The 27,925-nt window shown below is 33.8% G+C and overlaps 1 protein-coding gene across 2 annotated transcripts; it reads right to left on the bottom strand.

Moving 5' to 3' along the window:
* On the bottom strand, positions 1–27,572 carry MS3_00009144 (uncharacterized protein). 2 transcript variants are annotated; one of them, XM_051217475.1, is made up of 18 exons: positions 27,456–27,572; positions 27,309–27,424; positions 27,197–27,267; positions 24,961–25,061; positions 22,952–23,135; positions 20,865–21,027; positions 20,132–20,436; positions 19,163–19,340; positions 16,901–17,002; positions 15,499–15,633; positions 14,580–14,664; positions 13,088–13,259; positions 12,170–12,599; positions 9,644–10,051; positions 7,927–8,159; positions 3,572–4,100; positions 2,097–2,580; positions 1–1,355 (listed from the first exon to the last, which is right to left on the bottom strand). In XM_051217475.1, the coding sequence occupies exons 1-18, from the start codon at positions 27,499–27,501 to the stop codon at positions 649–651; spliced, it is 4,449 nt and encodes a 1,482-aa protein (XP_051064888.1). In that variant the 5' UTR covers positions 27,502–27,572; the 3' UTR covers positions 1–648. The 2 variants fall into 2 exon arrangements, with proteins under 2 accessions (XP_051064888.1, XP_051064887.1); XM_051217476.1 differs by lacking the exons at positions 1–1,355; positions 2,097–2,580; positions 3,572–4,100; ... (5 more) ...; positions 15,499–15,633; positions 16,901–17,002 and adding an exon at positions 23,902–24,092 and having other exon boundaries at positions 18,252–19,340.
* Positions 27,573–27,925: the final 353 nt, after the last annotated feature.

Genomic DNA, 27,925 nt, shown 5'->3' with positions numbered 1-27,925 from the left:
ATTAGTTAAAATGTTTACTCATCTTGTAAAGGTTTGAAACTGTACACACCCAAGAAGGAAACAGTGATGATAATAATAAGAACATGTTATTCTGAAGTACTTCTTTGAAATTTAAAGTTTTATGAAAAATGAAGAAAAATTATAAAAATAATTAAGGCATAAGTAACAGGTAAGGGATGGACACAATCACGTACTCACTGGTGGATATGTGTTAGCAAAACAACACAAAAAAACTGTCTAAGAAAATAAAATCACACACACACACACGAGATACAGTATGTTTATAAAAATTGTTTAGAACGAGATAGAAATTACATACAAATATAGTAGTGATTGTTGATCTCGTGCATATTAGTTGAATAATTGTAACAGTTATGTGAAGCAAAAAAACTCCTGAACAACACACGGATAATAATAGTGGCAAAGTTTTTACATGAAATATGTCGAAGAAATTATTGCTGTGATGAAGATCAGGGCTGATGGATGAACTAATCAACGGGTGTGGAAAAGTAAAATGCTAATAGGAAAACGATACTGAAGACATAAATAAATACACACAAAGTCTCACAAAAACACACATATCTAGTAGTGTAAATGAATTGCTTACGCAAAAAGTACAACAATAACTATACATAAAAATAAGTTTTTTTAATGACGAAAACGTGAATGACGATGTTTGTTATGATGATTATAACTATGAACAATTACAGATGGCTTCTTGCGAGAGCTAACAGGACGTGGAGACCTCGACAAACGTGGTGACGGCCTACGCGATGACCGACGTGATGATAATGAGGGGGAGGAAGGTGGACGACGTAATGGCTTGATAGATGGTGTAGGCAAAAGAGCGCAAGGATTCGAACGTTGTATGTTGATAGTGACTGGCAGTGGATTAGTAGACTGAAGAGGAGAACGAGTAACACATGAGTTTCGTCTACTTACTGGGTCAGGTAACAAGTGGCGAGCCGAATGGACTGGTTGGTAATTAGTAGGTTTAATTGTATATATTCTTTTACTAGAAGACAAGTAAGTCGTTTTTTCCCGAAACCTGGGTACACTTCTATTACTACTATGACTACTCTTGTAATCATTATTCATGGGTGGAGATGACTTATTGTATACATTTTGTGGTGTAGAGCATCCAGGATGAATAGGAGGTTGTGGAATTAATTTACGATAATCAACATCTTCAGTAGATGATGAGAACCATTGTTGAGTAGAAGGATATAATGACTGGTTGACATTGTTGATAGTGGCATTTGCGATTAAAGGACGAAGATCAATATCACCAACAGAATCTATTGAAGATGTTTCAACAGTCTGATTCTCCATTTTGATATTTTCAGTAGATAATGCTAAGACAAGAAATAATAAAATATAGGGATTTTATGGAATTTTACAAAATGAATATACATGTAACTGTTCTCAATAATTATTAGTTTAATGTAGGAGAGAGTGAACATGTTTAGTATAATTATCCTCGAATTCCCGTAACTATAATTTTTAATACTGAAGTCAAAGATTGGAAGTTATTGAAAAGTTCGTTGAAATACGACTGATTGACAAAACGTTCAACAATAGCATTAAAGGATGAATGACTAAAGTGATTTACTTCAGCTTTAAATATTCCAACAATAACATATTTGACTAAAACAGCATTTAATTGATTCAAGTGATTTCTGGTATCATATAGTGGGATCATAAAGCGAGTAATACTTAAGTTGGGAGAGTGGAGGTTGTAAATCAGCTAATGAGATTGTAGACATTTGCTTACTCAGGTGACTGAGACAAGGGTTACACGTATCTAGTCACCACCTACACTAAAGTGCTACCCTGTATGTTGTAAGAGTAGATCAGAAGAGAAATAGACAAGAATGGCAAGACGATTTGTAACAACTCCTGGATTGTGTTTATGCAAACTAATCCCTGTAAAGTTGAGTGGATTTTTATACAAAAAGGGATATAAATCGAACAAAAAGTATGTGACAAGCAATAAAATTATTCAACTTTTAAATGGAAACAAAGTGAGACCTTTCCAAAATTTGGATTCTATCACCGCTTAGTAGAAAAACACTTGTAAAGAAACATGTTAATACCTTCTTCATTAAAGTGAACAGGAGTTGGTACGTAAGCGTCTTTCGACAATGAATTAAACAAAGGTGAACATAATTTATCATCTGACGGCAAATGAACTGCGATTTCTTCTGTATTGCTTGGTGTCTGTTGATCGGGATTCAATATTGGCGGTGAGGATGATGATGATAATAACGATGGTAAAGGATGTGAAATATTTTCGACATTTGATGTCACATTGATTGGTCTAGTCAATATAATTAATAATTGATTTTCTACAACGGCATCACATCCGGTTAACTGGAATTTCGATAACAAATCCACCGGTAGTAGTATATCTTTTAAATGAGTATTTCCTATCAATGGATAGAGTAAACAATCATTTATACCCTGAAAACGCGGTTCTAAACTACCACATGCATTGATCTCTTTTAAATGATTAAATATATCTTTATAGATATGAGACATTTGTTTAGTTCTCGGTGTAACACGAAGTGCAAACAATTCCTAAATGAACAAACCAAAAAATAGAAGAGTTGCAATAAAACAAGCAACAATAATAAAGCAATAATATGAATAAATGAATGAAGAAAAAACGAGGGGGGGGGGTATGAACCCACGACTGTCAGATCTCGAGATGCGTAATTAATTATTTGAACATAAAAATTGGTACGAAGGGGCACGTATATATATATATATATATATGCACCACACAATATAATGAAATTAATTGGATTATCACAATCTTGAGACATCGAATACGGTGTGTTGACATGTTTGACTCTAATAAATTCGTGATACAGTACAATTATGTCTCGATCCCATTAGTGAATAAGTTCCTCTTATCTGACATGGTCAGCTTCTCAATGAAACTTCGGTAATTACGTTTAGAAATAAGTCACTACAAATGACTAGCCTCATACCAGGATGAAACAATTGCTTTGTGCTTCATAGTTTAAAATAGTTGTCTACCTAAGGTGAGTCCATGATGAATATCAAGAAAAAAAAACATATTCACGCACCTATTACAGTAAGGAAGATAATACAAGATTGAGTCTTTTCTAATAAAATCCATCAAGATAAATGTTCTTGTTTTCTTGCTAAAGTCAAAGGGCACTTTTAACTCACTAGATAGCTTTTTTCAGTAAGTTTTCCTCTGTTCTTGTAAGAATAATCTGAATGTACAGTTTCATGTAAATTAAGACTAACTGATTGGTAGTTCATACATCCCGGATCATGGCTAATGAACGAATCACTCGAAACATAAGAGCACTAGATAACCGTATTATTCTACTTTTGGGCTCTTTGAAAGTACACATTAATGACCCCAATCAAGGATCCAGTTCAGAACTTTCAGTTTTCGTGTTGACCATTTATATTTTAAACTAAAAATCGAATGAATTTGCGATTCACTCAAGAGAAAAAGTTTTTAATGGTCGCACAATAAGGAAAATCAGTAAAAAAAGAGATTGCCGAATAAACATATCATTTAACTTACTCTAGGATGTGTTGAATCTAACAATGTCTGTCCTAAATAAACTGGTAAACTGATTAAATTCACTCCACGACTAACAACGAGTGATGTTTGTTTACCAATTAATAAAGATTCCCATTGGATCATTTCATTTTTATCATTATTACCAGGATAATTTAATATTTTCGGTTGAATATATCCAAAAGGATAAACATTAATCTCTAAACTGAACATATGTTCACGACCAGAATATTGTGTTGATAATGATAACATTCCAGACCATAATAGACAAGGTTTTGAATTGAATTTTTCCCGATTCGACAATAAATAACTATTCTCGTAGTTTGTTTGTGAATTGAATGATGATTTATTATGCAAACTAATTTGTTGTGCTGGTGGTAAAGGCAAATCTAACAGACCTGTTGAAACACCACTGGATGGTGGATGATAATTAGGAGAATGAGAAAAGCTATTGAGTGGTTTTGTTGAAATAGAACTATCTTGTGTAGATGGTTCAAATAGAGACTGATCATTTAATCGTTTTAAATTCGATCTAGGAGGAAAACGAAAATCGTAAAATGAATAATTTGAATTTAATTCGATATTTTCTTAAAGTAAATGTGTAATTAATTCAACGTGAAATGCGTTTTTCCTAATCAAATTCATTTAAATATATGTCTGTTTTTTCTCCCACATAGATATCAACAGTATATTTCCACAATAATTAATATCTATTCAGCTGTGTGTTCCCATAGAGATAAGCTTTACTCACTGGATTTAAAATTTACTATACCCATCTCTACGGTTACTGCCGACCTCAAGCCTTGGTGAAGGAGAAGAGTTGAGCATGAGATTAACAAACTCATCCCGTAAACAATAACCTCGTTAAGAAAACGCTAACCTTGGGTAAAATCCAATTTTTGATAAATAATTCAATGTCCGATAACTGGTAGTGAGCAGTTAGTAGTCGAGAAGTTCGTGTATTTTGGTAGCTGTGTAAGTGCTGGCGGTGAGGTGACTGGTGGGATCAATATGCTAGTAATGAAAGTCACAGAGGCTGATGTCGATTTGAGGCATCTTTGTGATGTTAATCTGACTGTAAACAGTCGATGGGTTTCCCTCTATACTTGTGAAACCTAGTCTGTCTGGACTGGGGATGTTAAGAGACTTCCTGTGTTTGACTGTCATTTTTTTCTGAAGGATTGCTGACATTATTAAGTGTCAATATCATGTTGGTAACATATAGGTTCGGCCACGTGTTCAGGGATAGAAACGACAATCCGATTGCTGTCACCATCTTGAAACACCAACTTTAGTATCATGGACATTTATTGTGAATATCGTCCCAGCGAATCCAATATCGTGAATGATTTGCCAACAATGAGGTTGGTCGGAAAAAGCGGAGGGGTGGTCAGGGTATGGCATGATTTCATAGTAAGAAAGAATGCTGTGCAGGACTAGGTTTGTTGGTGCTTCACAATTATCTAGATGAGATCCTATAGACGGTGGAACTAAGTGGCTCGAGATTTTATCAGACACATTTCAGAATAGAAGCCAGCGGTGGTCCTGCTGTAATTTTCTTCTACTTTTTTTATAAAGGTGAGGGGAGCACCTTTAACCGACAGGATTCTTTTTCGTTGTATTTTTATTAACTAAACTGCTTCTACTCTTATTATCCTCAACATTTTCACTTTTATATACTAATTTCTATTCAGTTATGTTCTGTTCACATTATACCCACCTTTCTATATCACTTCACAAACCCATTTTTTATTGTGTGGCGCAGAGATATTTTACTGCCAATAAGTACCAATACTCATATGTTTGAATAAATAAAAATAAATTAACAGATAAATGAAGAAAAACTTTTAAAATCCTATAAGCATCAACATTCATCAAAATTTCCCCATGTAAGATTAATTATACACATAGAACACAAGATGATGATAATGATGATGAAGGTATTGTCCTGAGCAAGAATGTAATAAAACTATCAAAATTTAGAATTTACGTAATACGTTGACTCATGTTATTCTATTTACTAAAGCCAACATCCAAATATGATTGGATTAGCACAGTATAGATTTGATTGTTAAACGCTATATATTTCTTTGATGATTTTAATTACTACCTTGAAGAAGTTCAGACAAGTTTGTTGGACGAAACGTTAAAATTATTTTAAATTTCAATCACTAAGATTATTTCAAATATAGTGAGTGACTTCTCTATACTCGGCGATAAATTTTTGTCAAACTATTCGTCCTAATATTGATGAATATTCGTATAAACACGTTGAAATTGTTTATTAATTACACAAAAGAACAAATCATAATTTTTATGATAATGCTGAGGAGTCCCATAATAGGACGAAACGGCCGTCCAAAGCTTTAAGGTTTTCCATAGTGGTCTAGTTTCAATTGACTCATGATCTCAACTATTAAATTTGTAATATAATCGTTCAGTTTTTTTTAAAAGAAATGCTGAAATGTAATGTTGATGATACCCCGGTGAAGAAGATTCTGTTGTATGAAATTTGATAATCCAACTAAATATGATGAATTATATTATGGAAAAAAATATCAATAAATTAATAGCACTATATTAAGTACTAAACTTTCAATGATTATGGGTACATGTGAATATTTGATAATAAAAATATAATGTAGCACACTGTTTTGATTACTGTGCAATGGACCAATGTTATTAGTTTAAGTGATTCAGTATTACATGTGATATGTTTTAATGTTAGGTCGAATCCAATCAATCAGTGTAAATATTTCAGCTTTATAGGATGTCATTTACGCGTACAAAATAGTTTACTATTAATGCCTCTTACTATGAAATTTGGTCGGTTATGTTTGAATTCCAAAAAGGAGAATAAATTCTTTTATGATTGTAAGAATTACTTGTTAAAGATTGTTTTCTGTTAGCTACGTAACACTACCTAACATATTATAACACGTTGTAATGAATAGTCAGTCAGTCAGTCAATCAGTAACAACGTAGAACTTCGTACGTACGTACATCAGTTCGAGTTGCCACACCACATTAGCACAGAGATGCAGTTGTCGATTCAAATCCCGTACTGGTAATGAATGACTTAAGAATCAAATTTCAGATCTATAACTACGTAATAGGAGGTGAATAACATCAGTTAATGAATAATGTGATCATCTCATATAGCTATTAACAAAATTTATGAAAAATAGCATTGATCATCGTAAATAAGACTTGGATTCGATTTCATGTACAGATGTGGAATGTCTGTGAGCAGAAGGCTGAGAAGATCGAGATGAGAAGAAGAGAGAAAGGAAGTGAAAACAATCAAGATAACCACGGGAGTGAGAGGACAATGATGCTTGTAAGAGACAATTCAGAGATGTGCAAATGAAGTATTTGATGTATGGCTTACACATTTTGCTAAACCACTGTGCGATTGTGCATTAAACAATAAATTGGTGTTCCCCACTTGACTTCGTTTACCACATATGCACTGCTGAAAATGTTTACGGCTAAGATGAAGTAACCATTATTAGTTGTGCTATTTCATTTAAAAATTGTTCTCCAGTTTAAGTTAATTTATAATACAAGGTAAACATGAATCTATTGTTATATGGGGTGATGAAGCACAAATAAATGATTAATACAAGATGTGATCCAACATAGTTCTAGATTAAAAAGTGAATGTGCACAGCGATATTTTTTAACAATGAACCATGAGCATATAAGTTAGGAGAGAGAAGATTAGATTTTATCTTTTCAGGAAAACCAATTAAATTCCCAGGAGAGGGGGTACTAAGAAAGGAAGCCAACTTGAAAAAGTTTACTTATTACTTAAAGAAATGAATGAATATCAATGAGACAATAGGATATTGTATTGGGATTTGCTTTTAACCACACAATCGTAGAAGCTGAACATAAAACCACTGAACACCGGAAGAAGTTCAGGAAAGGGGAACTCGAAAACATTTGATCAGTACGACATGACTCGGTCATATAGGCGTTGTAACTCAACATAACCTCTTAGTTTTTCTATAAAATATATTACTTCATTACCAGTCTAAATGTGTTCTTCAAAGGTTATTACAAACATTACTGACTGCCACGAAGGCTCGAGTCAGTACATACAATGATATGACTTTGACGTAAGATCTAGTAGATTAGGTAGTCATATCATGGTGAGACCACAATATTGGATTACATCGATTATTCTGGTAGCATAGATAGGTGCACCAACATTGATCCACACCTAAATCCTACAATACAACAACACTTATAATTAACACTTACTTTTTAGTGTCACTATGTTAAGTGTCTCTTAAACCTAAAATCCTATAATATTCTGAGAATTTTGGAAGCAAGAGAGCACATCTACTTACTTGATTTTAGGAGTATATTGATCGAACGAACTATGTAATGGATTTGTTTCTTTTCGTCTTGGATCCATGCATTTTATGACATTCGTCGTATCTTCTAAATAATTTGTTCTTTTTAGTGTGGAATAATCATTAGGAGATAATTTCACTGCTTCTTGAATAGGTAAACTATCTGATGTAGCTACTGATACTTTTGTCTGAAGCGATTCAACAGGGCTTGGGAGAAATGGTGAGTCCTAACATATTATTTTGTGAAACAGAATAGGTGAAGAAAAACAGAAGTGAATATGAATTTTTATTTATTTATCTAAAACTAACAATGAAAAATAAAATACGTCAAAAGTACAGGGGGTACGAGATTGAGCGATTCTAATGATGACCCCATAAGTTTGAAGTTACTTTTAAACTGATCGGTAGGGAAACTGTATAAGCCCATGATGTTAACAATGAAATCGAAGAAATCTTCATAAGCTCCTACAGTAATAAATCAATCGATCGTAATTCAGCAGTTTTAGTGGGAAGGCGTAACTAGTGGAGCTTAACCATGTCGGGTACGAGACAGTTACGCACGACGTATATTTAAAGATGATTGCGCAATATCACACATTTGTTGAAGTTGGACATGTTAACCATTGGGTGTCCGTTCATTACCCTAGAGGTTGGGTGTTCGGGCGCAAGACTGAAGGCCTGTGGCTCCATCCCTTGTGGTGAAGTCGTAGATAAGGACGGTTATGGAGTCCCATCTAGGACGAAATAGCTGTTAAGTGCTTACTAGTTCTTAATAACTGCTTATCTGAGCTCATTCAGTAATATTAATTATGAAATTAAAAAATCTCCATAAACCCCTTTAGTAAGAAATCGAAAGTATTTCGTAACAGAAATAATGTAACCTGTTAAAATTTAGTGGTCTAAAAAAAAGGTACTGGTTCTCCAAGACTATCACTTTTTTTGGTAACAATGGAGTAGAAATATCGCTGTATAACATTACTAATCTGAGTGTGCATTTATTTACACCAATATTTTTTTCCAAATCTTTCATATGGCTAAAAGTAATGCTTTTTACAAAGTTCAATATCACCCACAAAATTTTCACTAATAGATCCATTGAGTTACGGAGATGAAATTAAGAGAATCATCGGTGTCATTATACTGATAAGAATTTATGAGTAAAAACTGTCAAATGTTTTAGCACCAGAACTAATGACTGGGAGTCAGATAATTTGGTGCATCGATTATTTTGCTTTGGAATTCTCATCTGTCCATGTGAGTTGGTGCTCCCAAATGCCCTGGTATGGCCGAGGGTGGGGAGTCCCCTCTCTCTCTCTCTCGAAACGCTCTTACATGGCCACGCGTATACAGCCAATGCTAGGGAAGTCCTACCTCGCTTCGCGCGGAGGGGGTGTCGTTTACGAATTTGAAAGGAAGAAAGCGAATGTCCGGCGCTTAAACCGGGTTGGTAGACACGGATAGTCCACCTAGGGGAGTTTCACGACCCAGCAAATTTGAGAACCGAACCCAGAACCCTTGGTCTAATACTTTAAGGTTTACAGCGGTGATCTAGTTAGAATCATTTCGTATTTTCGGCTACGAAAACTCTACAATTTCCACAAATCGTCCTATACTAATTAATTATGTATTCATTCCCTCCGGTATAAATAGACAGTTATTTGTAAAGTCAATATTCAATGCAAACCAAACAAATAATAAAAGTACAGACTACCTTTTCTCCAGAAGATGTACTACTAACACGGGGTTCTGTTTTCACAGACAATGTGGATAGTCCATCACAAACATTAGTGGTACTATTAGAAGGGGATGATATTGATTTTTTTGGCAACTGTTGTTGTAGTTGTTGAGATGATTGTTTCGTAAATGCTTTCGTTTGACCTGTACAACGTTTACAATGCATATCATATAAATGTTTGCCATGTTCACTTGTAGTATCCAATATTGGTAATTCATTTGTTATAGTTGCTATAGTGGTAGTGTTAGTAATTTCAGTCGATTGACATGTTGTTACTGTTGTGGCTGTATGAAGATCAGAAGATAAAGAGTTATCTGAAGAGGGAATCCCCGTACAGCTAGTCGGAATAGATCCATATACGACATCAGAATGATTTGTATTTATCTAAATATGAGAAAAGTAAGTAACAGTACTTGAAGTGATTGATTGATTGATTGATAAATCAAATTGTACACCTCCAGTTTAAAAAACGAAAACTAAAATCAAGATGAAACAAAATGTTCTGATAAGAAGAAGATAAGTAAAATTTGAAAATAAATGGAGACACACTGAAGAAGACAACGATGACAAATTACACTGTCCACAATCTAGCAGGATAGGAAAATAAGTTGTTTACAAATAGTTAAAAGTCACTAGAGAATTCTTGATATGAAATGGAATAAATTGAATGAATTCATTACTGTCTTTTCTGAATACAAATAGCTATCTTCATAAATCCATAAAAAATCCAGTAAATCGATACATCAGTGATATAAACTTATTCTCAGAAATCAAGTATGGTGATTAAGGCAGGACAACATGAAAGAGTTTAGTAGGGAGTTGTTTTGAAAGTAGATCAGTATGTTATGGGCAAAGGTGTAAAAAAGGTCCAAAGGGCTAGAAATAATTGGTTACGTAATCAATAGATGTTGATAATAATAAAATGAGTAAATTTCAATTGTTGAGAAAATTGAAGCTGGACCACCATGGAAAACCCGGAAGCACTGGACGGCCGTTTCGTCCTATTGTGGGACTCTTCGCAGGTGCGCATCCACGGTCCCGCCCTGCGGGATTCGAACCCAGGACCTATCAGTCTCGCGCACGAGCACTCAACCACTAGACCACTGAGCCGGCCGGTATCCAACGGTGTTAATGTCTAACTTCAACTAGTCCTTGAAATTGAGCGAAACATGCACCATTGTCATCGGTGAGTTGCTATCTCATAACTGACCCGGTTGAACTCCACTAGTCACTGCTTCTCACTAGAACTCCAGGATATCCATCTTTAAGCCAGTCACTAGTGAGCATATGTTGATTATTATCAGAAAGGGGTTTTGTGGAGATTTTAGTGCTTCCAGGTTTTCCATGGTGGTCTAGCTTCAATTGACTCATGATCTCAACAATTGAAATTACTAAAATCTCTACAAAACCCCCTTCTGTTAAAATGAGTAAAGCTCAGTTAACTAAGACAAAATTACTAATGTAGAAGACGGTTGAAATAAAAAACGATGTAATTCATTGATAGAAGGAGTTCAGCAAGATTTTCTGATGCAATGAAGGAATATTTGTCACCAAGGGATGGAAAGATTAACAACCATTTCCTTTTGAACACATAAATCAGGATTCTGACGCATGATAACAATGGTTTCAGCAATCTTCAGATGATTGGAGTCCGACTGTGTTATTCATCACTGACAGACTGCAAGGTATCAACTTGATGACCTGTACCCAAGATATGTTTAGTAACTGCTCTGCTTAAAGTGGTTCTCTCTCTTGTTTGAATGCTCTTTGAAGCATTTTTAAAAAATCGAATATATCTCATCATTTCTGTTTGGTCAATGTAACTGCTTTAGCAAATACACGTTAATTTATAAACACAGTTGGCGGCCAAATGTGTTCATAAAATGTGCTTTTATATAAGGTGAATGTTTACAATAATTTATTCAGTCCATTAAATTTATTTATACCTCTGCCTATATTATACTGATATGCCTTCAAAATGATTTTCAACTAAACTCTTTCATGTAAGTTAATTTAAACCCATTTTATAATTAAGTATATAATAAGTATCACAGATTGTGAGCAATTGACAAGAACTAAACGAAATAAATATAAATTTATATTATTCTGTTCAAATATTTGTTCATGCTCTCTGCAAGATAGTAAGGGGAACTACGTGTGAAAATAGCCTCAGAAACCAGAAAATCAATATACTCTATTTACCGACTTATGCAGAGAAGATTCACTAGTCATATGACTAGAGGTCAACAAAACAAAACACACAACAGAGAAACAAAAACAAATAAAGTTGATGATGAAAATATCTTCTCATAAAAAAGACGAGATCAATGTGAACTAAGAGCTGATAGTGATCCTCTATCTCGCAAAATGACAATAAACGCCTTGCAATTTAACCATCCAGTAAAAAACACACAACACAATCAAAAGCCTTCATGTAGATTTTCAAAGCTTTTAAAAGTATTTAAAAATAAGATAAATTCGGTAATGAAAATATACACTTACATTATTTGATGAGACAGATGAAGTGAAAGCCGACAACTTATTATGAGTATTATCTGTTAAACGAGTACGCCTCACTATGGATTCCAATGTTTTTACGTCTTGACAATGTGCCAAATCAATAGGTCTCAATGTGCCGCTAATTAGTGAGTCGAAAAATTGATCACGTAACATTACAGATGACTCAGTAGTAGAAGTCGTATTATTAAGAGTATTGGATTTCTCTGAAATACAAGGATTATCTAAACAATTAAGAAATAAATGTAGTTGACATTTATATGTTGAATAATCTTGTGCCAGTGGTGAAGATCCATCTAATGTTGTAGAATAGTTAGTTAAGTTATTTCTGGCAGAGATTACACCTTCCAATTCTGTAGCTAAAGTTTTCAATCTAGAACGATTAGCTGTGAAAATATGACGTGAGGTTTGTGTTCTGTTTGAAAATAAAAACAAATGAAATAAAACGACGTAAGTGTAATTATGGAAAATAGAGGGATACTAGAAAACAACACATAAAAGATGATAAGTATTGTTACGTGAGGTGTCTGAGATTTGATAGTGAAACTCGAGCTCCTAACACATGAGACCAACTGGCTACTCTAGTGAAAAAAGAAGTGCATAGACTAGCCGTATCGATTGTATGTGCTCCCATTGAGGAAAACATAAATATATGTTTTGGGAAAAGAAACCATCAGTTGTTTGTATCCCATTCCTTAGGAATGAAAGCCATTTCTTGGTTTATCATGTACACTTATCGCTTAACCGCTTTTTGATTAGTCCAATGTGCCAGAAGATTAGTGGGACTAAACGTCAGAATGGAAATAGTTCCACGATACTTATTCATGTGATATATTTACCTTAACTATCTGACCAACGGTTAAGAACCAGATTTAAATACTAGAAAAAAATGTCTCGGTTTACCTTTTTTCAAGTAGTGCAAATAGAAGACATTGATACTTCTTTCGTATACGCTCAACATTCTCAGACGTCAAGAGCCGTTGTTTATTGTTTTTATCGTTTGATTCAGATGATATGGACGAAGGTGAACGGGATGGATCATACTCCGATGAGATTTTATTCACATTTGACGATCCTATCAAAAAGATGTAATGTTAAAAAAGTTGACCAATTAGGTTTGAGATAAATATGCTACTGAATAATTAATAAGTAGCTTGATGGCACCAAACACCAAAATAGTGAACAGCTGATGGTTAACTATGAATTATTAACCGGTACAAAACCAACGAAGTTAAATTCATCATACGCAAAAGTGATTCCATATGACATATATACTCACTCAAAAACCCAAACACAAAAATACCACATGTTTTGATCAAGGAACTAATATATTAATACCAGGATAGTTGAAGTTTAAAGCGCTTAGTAAATTATTACTTGAACTAAACCAATAAACCACAGTGATAGTTGGTATATGCTAGCTGTTTCCACAACCTATTAGTACCACACAATCAACCATCATATGAAAGATCCAAGAATATACACAGATTGAGTGTGGTCTTGTTTTATTGACGAGAGTGTGTGAGTGTTCTATGAATGTTGGTTTAAGTCGTAGGTGATGCTCATCATGGATTGAACTCGGTTGAGGTACCACTGAAAATACGGAAGGAATAGACATGTTTCTTTCCAGATTGGAACACTGGATTATCGATAGCGAGTAAACTCGCCGGGCATGGAATACAATATCTTCAGGTCTTACAGTGAACCAAATGAAAAATTTAGTTATGTAGGAAGCTGAAAAGTTGTTATGACTGTCATTGAATGATGGTAACAGTATACTACGACTTGATTCTAGCTTAAAATGTGTACGAGTGGGTTGGCACTCAGTAATCTAGTGATCAAGAAGAGGTCATGAATTTTGAAGGTCCTGAGTTCGATCATTGCCCGAGTCGTAAATGCAAACGGCCGAATACTATGCCAGTACGGAATTGGTGTGGCAACTCGAACTAATGTACGTACGTACGAAGTTCTACGTTGTTACTGACTGACTGACGGAATTAAAATTATATTGCACTACCTCTTTCTTCTACTTCATTGATTAATTATAGATTAACTGTCTTTGTATTGGTTGATAAATTTTTTATTAGCTCAGTCATATTGAACTGGTCATTATTGCACTTGTATACGCTAAGAATTAATTGGTGTTCCCGAGGTTAACAATTTGAATGTGAGTTTTTTTTCATTTTGACTTTAATTGACTTGAGGGGCATGTGAATCATGTAAATATAACAGAAATATGAAGTGAATGATAACTAAACAAGAATAAACCACTAAATTTAAAGCACAATTTTAATTTCACCAGTATGGTAATCGGTATTGTATCGAAGAAGGGATAATTGTATATGTGCAGATATTATGTCATTGAATAAATATTCAGTATTTAAGAATAATTTACCTTCATTTTGTCCAGAACACTTATTCGATTGATTCAAAGATGAAGTCTTTTGAAATCGATCATTTTTCTGACGACTGTAAACAACCTGTTAGCGTAAAAATAAAATAGAAAAAGAATATGAAATTGATGTTGCTTTTAATAAATTAAATTCAAGCAATCTGATGTAATAAATACTATAAGAATGAACAGAAGTAGATTTAGTACTAGAAGTTTTTCAGCATTAATCAAACATATGAACATACAATGATTTGTGTACTAGACAATGAACTATTTATCATTTAATATAAGGATGAACTGATTTTAATCACCTGACCTGATTAGGTATCACAATTTAACAAGTAGATTTCAGGCGCCAACAAATCAGTTCAATCTACTTCCAGTTAGGGAATTGAAAAGATGTCAGCATTATCAGCTTCCATAAAATAAAAAATCAATCATATGAATAGTGGTAGAGATAGTGAATGAGGATCACGTTAGAAATAAGAACCAATAAATCTCCATCCAGTGAATGAATAGTATCGTGCTTAATATCCTACTTTAGAAATTCATATCCAAATTGATGTGATACGAAGGGTGAGAAATTTTAAGGAAACACAGACTAAGAGGAGACAATTCTTCAGTGCATTTTGGTTTCTAAGAAATTCTCAACTGATGTCAGCTGGTCATAAAACCCATCTTCAAATTAAACGAGAACTCCATAGAACTGAAATAATTGTGAAAACAAATTGGTCATAGGCAATGGAATAAGTACAGTAGAGTAGTAAAAGATCTTGGTATTTGTCTCTTCTTACGCGTACATAATAATTTTGACATTAAAAGACAGACTGAATATAATAAACATTTCTCCAAAATCTAATCGTATTCCGTAGATTAAGTAGACGGATTAAAAGTATGTTATGTTATAAACAGTAAAACTTACTTGAAACGTGGGATGGGCAGACAAAAAATCAATCAAAGAATCACTAGTTGGTGCTCTAGTACCATTTAGAACTGTTCCACTCCTACGATCTAAGACAACGAGTGTTTTACGACCATCTAAACGATAATAATGACCCTTAAAAACAAAACAAAAGCAAAGTACAATAAACTTTTATTACTGGGTAAATGATCAAAATGTTAGTATACTACACTCATAAAACAAAACAAATAAAGTAATACAGAACTTCGTAAAATTCTGTATCCCTTCAAATTGCTAGATTTTTCAGTCGTATTACAAAACGAAAGTCAGTACTAAGAAAGAATGTACCATAAGAACCACATGTTTGAACGGATTAACGCTAGAAGTAGAACAATCTGCTCAAGATTTTCAAAGAATAGATGCTTATAAACAAATGGAATAAATTATTTTCAGATATTAAATGCATTTTTCTACTTATAGTCTTCAGCCGTAAAGAGCAACAAATTCCCAGGAAACTATTTATTTTGTAAATTCGCCACGGCGTTAACTATCCTTCGATTTTTACTGTAGATTAAAGACATTATTTGGGTATTTATTGTGCATTTTGTAGTCTAATATTTCATCCCATTCGCAAGATCTTTGTAAATACAAGTAAACACATGCTATTTCCGTGAAGACATATTCGATATTTATCTTCCGAACAAGATTTGCTTTTTTTTGGATGTCACGCCTGGAAAAATAGAAGGCAGCTTGTAGTCTTCACGAGATTCAAATCGAGGCTAGGTGTTTGTACAACGTAGTTCAAGGGAAAGATCACAAAGCTACAACATTATCATCCAACACCACAAACGATAAGGAGAAAATGTGGTTAATTATAAAACAGCTTTTTACTGCTCCAATAAGTCCCAATCCTTTACATATCACACTTGCGTGAAAAGAGAATAATAATAAATAACCAGAGGGCAGAGTAGCCGTCACCAGTAAAGAAAACTACTGTGACAGACAGTTTATTGAGACGAGGGATTCCGGCGAGAAAACGTGAGAATTTGAGTTATGATATGTGATAAAGGGAGTAAAATATGATTGGTCGTTGAGTGTAGACAAACAGTCACAGTTTACGGACCGTTCAATATGTAGTTTCCATTCCTGTCACTGACTTCAACTCTGGACCAAATGAGTGTGACAACCTGTAATTGCAATGATTAAAGTATTATCTAGTGTTAATCTGGTTCTCTATTTCGGGTCGTGAATCCTAGATCTGATATAACGCGACTAGTCTTATTAAAGTATTATCGTAATATACGTAACAGTGAGGAAAAATATTTTAAACATCCGTTATATCGAATCGTAAAACCATTTGTTATGTGAAAAAAACGCGATTCTTATTCATCTTGAACAAATAAATACATGAAAACTAACTAACCGATTTATTTAGAGGATCTGTTGAGTCATATTTTCTGCAAACTGTTTGAAGTACATCCAATCCGTAAGCTTTCAAACACCTGTTACTACAATAAACACTAACCTGTAAAACATAATGATGAAATGGAATTTAGAGTACTAAAGTTCGCAAAATAACATAGCAATAACAGAAATCTGAATAACACTTGAAAGTATTCAAACGATAGATGATTAGACGTAGCTAGTAGGAAACGCTGCTCGACCGATGTTTCGTACTAGTTAACACTCGTTACCAAGGCATAAATGAAATCTTAGGGAAACTACTGCTCCATGGTGTATTTGAACTCATCTCATCCAACTTCACAGTCTGAGATATTAGTATTGAGCTATTCAGACAGAAACTGATCTACTCACTGTTGCTTAATCACTGAGTAATAGTTGGTTTCGTGTTCGTATAATGTTTATACCTGATCAGATTTTACCGATCACGTTGCAATATAGTTGACTAGTCTGAGTGACTAAATAGTGTGCAATATGTTTTAATGTTAAGCAGTTGTATGTAATTGGCTGTACACACTGTATCTAGGTCTTGGTCCACTGAATTCGATCAGCAGTAAAGGAAAAGAAAAATATGGCACTAGCCACTGATCGGTGAATAATCAATTTGAGTATGCATATACTATTGTCAGTCAGTTAGTTGCAACGTAGAACCATGTACATATGTTCATTGGTTCAAGTCGCCACAAATTAGGGTAGGAGAAATGAAATTTTCAAGATGAATCCTAGAGTAGTAGAGATAGCACAGTGTTACTGGTAATATAAAAGATCAGGGATCGAAGATACGATTCAAGAAAATACAAATTAGTGTGATAAAGATGTCATCGGTAATCCAAAAGATTAGATATCAGGTGGGGGGGAAGGCAAAGAATGGATACACCTATTTTCTCCTCTTTTGTGGATTTCAGTTATGGAGGAAGATTTGGCCATTAGTTTAGAAATACGAGTTAATATATACTTATTGTAGCTCTACTACTGATACATTTAATTGCACGTAGTTGCATACGTTGTGAATGGGTGGCTTAGTGATCAAGACGTTTGACTTTAAACCACTAAGTTATATGTTCGAATCCTGAACTTATGGATAAAGCTGTTTTATTATTGATACACAAGGATAAACAGGTTGTTTAATTAGGATCTCTTGGCCAACACTGAAAGGTAATTCAACTTGACATAAATTATGTTGGGTCTGGACAACCTAGGATCCAATACCTTACTTAGAATCGGAAGTTCGCAGACCTAGTTGAATGAATAAAAAAGATTGACATCTTGAAAAACATTAAACCAATAGTTTATTGAGAAATTTGTTTCAGATCGTAAATCTTATAGATACTGTGAAAAATACAGATAGTGACACTAACTAGATGCTTTAACTGTGAAACCTGGGTCACAGACTAATTGAATATTGCGAATTGAGCACCAAAACAACTGAAACACAGTCGTAGATAAATGGAAAGAACTTATTGTATGATCTCCTCTTAATAGTTTTAATATTTAAATTATTTTATTGTGAAACATTTAAGAAATAATACAAGGTCGTCACATCCCGGCATCACCATAGTATATAACTGTGCTATGCATTAATGTATTAATTTTAGCATCAAATTATGTGTTAACACCAGTATATGTTGGTGAAGGCAAGTAACTTCAGCTCAAGAGTTTTAAACTGCACAAAACACCTGTATTGTATATCACATATTTTGAAAAACACTAAAATATTACCGCAATGTATACTCAACGGCAATCACCTTGAAAAGAGACATTGTATTACTACAGGATATTGTGAAGATTATTGAATTTGAAATTTCACATCACGGAGTGATCTCGATTAGACAATCTAAACCAAGAAGCACGAAATAGCTATTTCGCCGTAGTGTGAATCTACACAAAAGTATGTACCCACAACCTCACTAGGGACCGAAGCCGAACCCTTAACTCGTATAATAAGAATTTATCATTCAAGTTGGACTGCCATTCAATGTTGTACATTTCCAACTCCAGTCAATTCTCAATATTTCTTGACCAATATATTCAGCGTTTTATTTGTTTTCAATGGTTATCTAATCAGGGTCATTCAGCACTGTAAGAGAATAAGCGTCAGTCAGACAATTCGAAGCGTTAAATTATATACATCGACATAGAAAATAACAAATCCTAATCAATTAAAGATTGAATATTATTAGTCTATGTATGAAAAAAGACTATATAGGTCACAATAACAACTTACTTGAGGATTAATAGTTTTATCACAATTCGGTCCTAAACATGAATTTGTGGAATTCACTTGTTCTTTTATTTCATTTTTTAAAATAATTCGTGGTCGTTTCTTTCGACGTGATAGGACTTTTGTTAAATTAACAGATTGTAAACTATTTGTGTTGTTAACAACACACGAATTGTTTACGCTATAAGTATAAAAGAACATGTTTTTTGTTATTAGTAAGGAGAAAACAAAACAGTGCTGTAATATGTAATATCTGGAAAAAAGTGTGCATAGGCTCAAGTTACCACAACATCATATCAGTAAGCTTAGGTGAAATTCGTACCAGACTAAATTGTTGTGACATACGCTTACGAGTTTAAGACATTTTCATTCAGTAACTGTTTCAAAAAGGGAAAGTGGGAGGATGAAATCAAATTTTGACGGGAACGGGAATAATTGTAAAAGAGATACACCAACGCTCAAGGCAAAAGAACCCCCTATATTGTTATAACGAACCAAGATCTATGAATGGTAAGCAACAATATATATAGCCAGATTACACAAATTATTGATTGGTAATAATCAACAACTTAGTCCTTGGTAGTAATCGAATATTACCTATTGAAATGTGGTCTGTTGGCTTAAGTGTTTTTGTTCTGTTACAACCATATTGATTGAGGGTTTCATCAGGAGCAAGAACATGACTTTTAGTGGAGCGATGGCATGATGACTAAAAATTTAACTATCAGAAAGTAGGCTGCAGATCTGAATCCAGCCTCATCAACTTCACTTTAGACAGTCAGATAGTACAACCAGCTCTCACATTTTGAAGCTCAGATTGATGTACATGAATCGGTATCTGGTAAATGGGTACTCATCATCTACTGAAAAGTAACGTGTGATTGCTGAGTAAGTTGTTTACCATTTTAAGAGTTTACAACATAAATAAGCGATAATAATCAAATAAAACCAACAAATCAATAATCAACTTACGAAGATAATTTATTTTCATTAGTGACCACAGATGATGGAGTTTCTTCTACACTAGTTAAAGTTGAAAATGATTCAGAAACTGAACTATCATCTTCTGAAGGACATTTCATAGCTATATCTGTCTCTGGTAAAATAGTAGCTATTCGATCACGTTCTTTTTCAGCTTCTTCAGTTAAACGTAATCTTAAACTATTTACTATGGTTGCTGTCAATAGATTGGTGGGCGATACAGATGTATCAATGATTGGAGCAAATTGTGTCGACATAAATTCATTACCATTATCAGAACTAGTAAATGTTTGTAGCTGTGATTATTGTATGTGAAAAAAAATGAAACAGCAATAAATTAAGTTAGATCATCATTTTATATATAATTTGTGCTAGCATGATAAAGTGCTGATTTTTACATGCTTCCAGTTGGGACCGATTTAGAACAACCTCATTGGTTCATTCTCAACTAATCAGTACTAGTGGACAAGTAAAGATTTTAGAACATTTTTATGTAAATTCCATGTGAACTCTTATACGTTTGGCACTGTCTCTTAATTGTTCGGATTTATTCCGATATTTTTGCATGCTCTTAATTCTTATTTGGATAAGTCCGAGTTATATATCGTACGTGGCCACGAAAACACTAGACTATAGAAGACCATAACGATTTAATTTAAAAAAATACTTATGTACATAAACACACAACATGGAATAGAAATGTCACTGAAATTTGTTAACTTACATGATCAACTTGATCATTTTTGCCTGTGTAAGCACCCATTAATTTACATGAATCACAGACAAATTCGATTTCATTTTTTTCCATACATTTACCTTCTTCTGGTTTAATTCCAACACAATCACCATGATACCATTCATCGCATAGATCACAACATATCATGAATCTAGGATCGGAAGATTTTTTTAGAAAACAAACATACATACCATATATTGTTAAACATTTTGATACTAAGATCTGAAGCAACATGAAAGCTTATGAAAGACGAAATAAGTTTCAGATATTTATCTGAGAGTTTAGTTGAACTAAGAAAGAAAGTGTGAAATAATTGTATCAATCATAATGGATTGATCACTTATCAAATACAAAACGTCTATTACATGGAATCTAGATTATTACATCATGTTACACAAAATAATGTCCATTTTGTAAACGGGAAAACTACACTCTTTGGTGTTCAACACTATATAAGTAGTCGAGATAAACACAAAAGCTCATAGTCTATTGGAATTTACGTCGACTTATTACAGATAACAACTATAAATATGTCGTTAACAGCCTTCTTGTGGTGGGGGTGTTGTTTACGAAATCGAGAGGACGAAAGGCGAACGTCTGGCGTGTTAATAGGGTTGGTAGACACTGAAAGTTCACCTAGGGGAGTGGGAAAACCCTCATTCCAAACCAGTGGTGCACATGGGCTCCAGCATCCTGAGGGAACAAATGGCGTATGAACCGATTGTTGGTCACCGGCTACCATGGGACTGCGTCTCTTCACGATGCTCCGTTGCCTTGTGGATCGAACTTTTAGGTCGAAGGCTCCGAGTGTGACCTCCTAAGAAAACTACCTGCTTCGGTTTGGGCACCTGAGCAGTATCCCAACCCTCACACAAATCGAGTGATTTATGTGGCGCATATCTATTTGGTGCATCCTTGTACCAATGTTTATGTGTTTAAATGGATAAATAAATAATAAAGTGATTTGCTAGAGTTAAATCATTTGTTCTCTTCTCTTAACCTTTACAATTATATTTAATATAAGTACAGTAATAGTAAGTATAATGCATTAGAAATTTCCGAATCTACTTCCAGTAGTCATATTACTGCTAAGATCCCACGTAACCTAGTTTCATGAATAAATGTTGGTTGTTTCTTGTAACGATATCTACAAGCTGAATTTTATTAATTCATATTTCTGCATAAACACCGCTATCTTCCGAATGATTCTTCTCACTTTTGAATTTCTAATTTTTCTGTTTCCCAGTGATATTTTGTTATCATATAAATAGAACTGTGTTATTTTAATTTTTCTGCTTGGATATTATTGATTGTGAGACTCTGGAAGAGGCCGAAACCTTCACGTAACTGGGTAGCATTATCGATGAGCAAGGAGGATCCGATGCAGACGTAAAGGCAAGGATTGTAAAAGCAAAGGCATCATTCCTACAGATGAAGAACATATGGAACTCAAAACAATTGTCAACCAATATCAAAATCAGAATCTTCAATACGAACGTCAAAACAGTTATACTGAAGGGAGGTGAAACTTGGACAGCTGCTACAACCATCATCAAAGAAGTACAGGTATTCGTAAATAATTGTCTACGCAAGATACTGAGTGACCGGATACTATCAGTAACAACCTACTACGACAGAGAAAAAACAAGCTTCCAACTGAAAAGGAAATTAGGGGAAGACGAAGTGGATAGGACATACTTTGCAGAAATCATCCGATATTACGAGGCAAGCCCTAACCGGGAATCCTGAAGGGAAGAGGAAAAGAAGAAGACCAAGTGCTACAATTCATCGGGAGTTGAAGGCAGACATCAAAAGAATAAAAAAGAACTGGAAAGGATTGCCCAGGACAGAGTTCGATGGAGAATGCTGAATGATAACAAGAGTAAGTAAGTAAGCTTCAATATTAAGTCATCATGCACTTCGGTATTTTTTCCATGTTGTGGATTATTCTTGAAGTGTAATATGGTTAGTCATTATTTTCTCGAGTTCATTATACAGCATGAACAATAAGTACGCTTGGATTATTTAGAACACTGAGTCCCAACTACATCCAGTGTTGCCAGTATATTACTTACCTTTCATCATGAGGTTGTCGACATATACACCATAATCTTTCAGGGTCATTTTCTTCAGAATCTGAAGAACAATTACTTAAATCTTGTGACTGTTTAGAATGACGAGATTTTGTACGTTTTTTGCGAGCAGAATTGTTTATTTTCACACGTGGAGATGGTTTTTTGATTTGTTTTGTGAGACCATCTAAATTAGTAAGATAAGTGTGCATGAAAAGTAGAAATGTTTTTACCTTTTCTGATAAATCAATATAAAGTAAACAAGAACCAGCAACTACAAAGTTTGTGTGAAAAATTCAATAATACAGTTGTGTATTACAAACGTTCTAGATATGAGTAACTGGAATTTATTACTTTTCTTATATCCCATTTAGCCAAACTAACTATTGGTGAATCAAATGCCTTTTCACTGGTTGATACATATCCTATTTACTCAACCATATTGAACAGATCATTTCTGTGCCTACGAACGTTGAAATTGACTGCTAAGGTTGAGTTCATTACCTTAAATGTGAGTTTTAATTTAACCTATGATTATCTATTGTGGAATCACTTAGTGACTACATATTTTTTATGTATAAATATTCCCGAGAATCCAAGATAATCTTCTAAATCTCATCTACCTCAGATGCGTTACCCTAGCAAATCTAATGAAACTCGTTACAAAAAAGGACTTATTATCAAATTATTTGTAACTTGTTCAAGATACAACTACCACGAACGACGACTGAATACATTATAAAGCTGTAAAATTTATCCTAACTGTTGTCTTGAACTAATTGTGATAGCTGGAAAAATGTCGGCTGAGGAATGGAACTGGATATAAAAGCATTCATACCGCACTTAAAAGACAGGACAGTGATTTAAGTAAAATAGCTTGTGACAAAACGTTTTTACTAAAGACTGTCATATTCGTCAAATTACACCGATACCAAAAACTGTCGTAATCATACCTCTGGTTCATTTATGAAATATCAATCAATAAGACATTTCGCACATCTCATTTATTCATAATTTTTACTCGAATACGTTCTTTATGCAATACATCATGAGAGATACACGATATTTGTCCATGTCAATTAGTGATGAACAATGTAGTATCTGACACAAATGTTGGTCCAATTTGTTACATTTTTGTTTTAAACTGTCAGAATGACAGGAAAGTAATAATATCGGGAGTAAAAGAGTCAAGACGATAATATAAATAATAATAATAATAGAAAGCCAAATAGAGGAAATCGGATTCAAAAAGGAGGAATGAAAACAACCGAAACACTGACCCATTTTAAGCCATATCATACAACATTATTAGCTATAAACTAATATAATCTTGAAGACAACAAATTTGGAATGGCTGGTCTGTGTTCTGTAAAAACAAATGTAATGCTATTACAAACACATATATACTGATTAATCATGTTGTACAATGATTCCATCAACTACTTTGACTAAAATATACAGATTACTATCTAAAGAAGACATAGAAATGTTTTTTAGGTATTACACGATGTGTAGCTGGTGTTTATTGTGAAACAGCTGAAGAATCACTAATAGAGCTTCAACGACATGCAACTCTAATGCATGTATTGACTTTGATGACCTGAAAATTTTGGAAGATAGGAATCGATAGATGCAGTGATTGTAATAAATGAATTTAAGGTGAATAATCCTTCAAAATATAGTGTCTTTTGACATGGTTCACTTTATTCTTTGAGTATAAAGCAAAGTATCTAAGAAACAAAACAGACGATGTTTGTAGTTCATAAAAGTGTCTCTCTTATACTCAATAGCCTACATTCAAAATAAGTTTATACTTTATTACATCCAGATTGTAGTTAAAAACATTTCTTGAATTATTCAAATGAAACGTTGTCAGTATCTTAACAATCTGGAAGAAGTACTTGCCTAAAACAGTTGTATGACTAACTGACGACAAATAACAACCATACAACGAAACTTCTACTGAACTTTTAAGCGGTTCTAAACTGTGCTCTTAGAAGAAAATGACTCACCGGGAATTTTAGTTCTCAAACAATATTCTGAAACACCTTCTTCTTCACTTTCACAGCACGATTTTTTATTCTTTTGTTTAGCTTCAATACGAGCTGACTGTCTATAAAGATAAAGCTATAGGTTTACTATTTCATAACTTTTTATGTGTGTAATTATAAATAAAAACATAATCAGTACTATCAATAAATTTCGCATTCAACGATTCCAAAACCCTTTTTCGTAATATTTCGAGTTTATGACGTATGGGTAAGATTATAATTAAGCACAAGTTTTGATATGAGCAACAATAGGTAAACGGAAACTATAAAATTATCTTCAGTGGTATAGATTAACCTTTTTTGTATAACTTGTACACAAAATATATGAGTACGAGGATAGGAAGGGCAACCATAATGGAGGTATTTGAACTTACATAGCAAAAAGGTTCCGTTGTTTTGGTGTTGTGAAAAATGTTCTGACCCTTCTAAAATGTGATTTACACAAATTGTTAACGTATTTTAAAAAGAGTACTGTCATCGTAACTTTAAGGATCTTCCCGTTTTGAAAAAAATTAGATTTATGTACGTTGTTTTACCGAGCATACTGTAAAACATTTAAAAGCAATCATTTCAAATAAATTATCACATCACAAGCCGATAAATGTTAAATTCAATTGTGGGCTGCCGTGATATTTTCAGGTGGATAGAAACGTTTTAAAGCGAAAACCTGTTATTTTAATCAAAAACATATGACAAACAAATAAAATATATTCATAAACAGAGCGATAACGAAACAAAACTTAACCGATAGCTGAAGTCTTAAGTTTAATAGCTATTTAGTAACCTACGTATATCATCGGATAGCGACAAAACGTACATTTTGCAACTTATAAACATATTAAATTTGTCTTGTGCTTTGTCACACATTTTTCCTGATTACAAAAAGAGTGCAACTGTGGGTTTTCATTATTTATTTATTTACTTTGAAGCATACAATAAGTTATGAAACTTCAGACAGTGTAATTTCTGCTCATTGGGATATCAAACGTATGTTATTTTATGACGAACTGTAGTTGTGTAATCGATCGTTGAATCATCACAAACGCAGTAAAGAAGTGAGAATTATGTCAAATTACAATACGTTTAACGGTGTAAGGAACTATTGGTCGGCCATTTTACATTAATAAATGATAATTGTTTTCAAGAATAGAAATGCTTCTATCTGTAATATTTGTAATGACGGATATGATTGGATAATTACTTGTAAGTTCCAGAAGAAATTGCATAGTCATTAACATACAGAACACACTGCAGTAGTAGTAAGGTATTCAGCTAACTAGCAGTCCACACAAAGTTGAAGTAATCAATGGCTATATAAGTAGAATTTCGCCAGATTTCATTTTTTTAAATAACTGGTACCATTTACGTATGGAAACGGAATAAGTGGCAAAAATCAGCACAAGATACTCCATTGTGTCGAAACTATATCACGGTGTATAACATTTCAGTTAGCAACGACCATACACATGCATTAAAAACAAACCAAAATTATATTGATGCTGGTTTAACCATCGATTGTTTAAAGGCGTAAATGTTTAAATTCAGAATAGCAAAACTGTTAGACAAAAACAGCCTGAAGGATTACAACACATGAAAAAGTGTAAACAACACAGCTATCATGGAAATATGGTAATAAATGCTTTACTCAGTAAAATCAACTACGCGTGGAATTTCGTTAGCAACTGAATCTTGCTCCGAAAAGACACTTCATGCACTTGACTTTTAGAAACTTGTGCGAGAACCCATAACACCAACCGAATACCCAGTTACCGACATGGGGGTTGAGTCCGAACCTAAAATACGGAAACCTGTCGTTTTCACTACTACAGAGTGCTTCTAGAAACGCACGCTAAACATGAAGCTTATTATTATTATCAAAAACCAGACTACAACTTTTAAGAAGTCGACCTCCGAAATACAAAGCGGAGCCTCAAGTGACAGAATGGCTTCACTACTAACTTATCGAGCACACCAAGCTATAATTTGAAACATAATATACCGCACTAGGAGAAATAAATTAGGGTTTTAGTAAGTCATGCACCATATTTCGTCAAGGGATAATAGCAGCACCCTACAGTTTAAAGGCAGTGAGTTTAACTGCGCTACCACAAATGATTCGTTATTCATGAGACCCAATAAAAATATACACAGAAGCGCAAAGAATAAAACAAAACTGTGTCATTAAAGGATTATTTACCTTCTTTGGGTAAGGGTTGTATCGTTTTGATTACAGTCCGGAGAACGAGCAGTTGATACAGTGTGTAAAGACTGATCATAAGTTAATAGACAGTAAAGATTATGATTTTTACCTGTTGGCAGCATTGTTTATCTGCCGATCGACAAGAAAAATTGTTTATTCTACAAGCATCATTTTGAAATGAACCGTCACTAATGCGATTATACCCAGGAGTTAAATCTTCTATTACTAAACAAATAATCACAGGAGGCATGCTTACTGAATAACTGTGTCGAGGGGTCGTTAGCATCATCAACAAAACTCATTCCTTTAACATCTGAATATTATTCACTAAACAATGATAGCATTGAGGTGACGAAAACGTTTGAATTGCGTCGGATTCAATAAACAAGAAATTTATTAGTAGCCTGGATGAACAGATGGATTTATTTGGCCTCTTTTCTTGCTGTTTCTGTACAGCCAAAGGATAAAAATGATGCCGATTAGTTGACTACACGAGTTCTAGTCAGTTTGACGGTGGTTTTTTTTATATATTTTGTGATGCTATTGTCGCAGATCACTATGGATTCCGGATACCAGGATCTATTACATTATCAGTCAGGAGGTTGGTTTGTGGCATCGAAAATAGTAGTGGAGTGAAAATTCAAGTATTAAGAGGCGACGACTGCTTTAGAAAGTAAACAAATCATATAATTGATTGTCTAAATATTTTGAGTTGACCAAATGTGA

Source organism: Schistosoma haematobium, chromosome 5 (genome assembly GCF_000699445.3).
Source record: "Schistosoma haematobium chromosome 5, whole genome shotgun sequence".
Lineage (NCBI taxonomy): Eukaryota > Metazoa > Platyhelminthes > Trematoda > Strigeidida > Schistosomatidae > Schistosoma > Schistosoma haematobium.
Note: the sequence above shows the minus strand (reverse complement) of the source record. Positions and strands in the feature narration are given on the sequence as shown.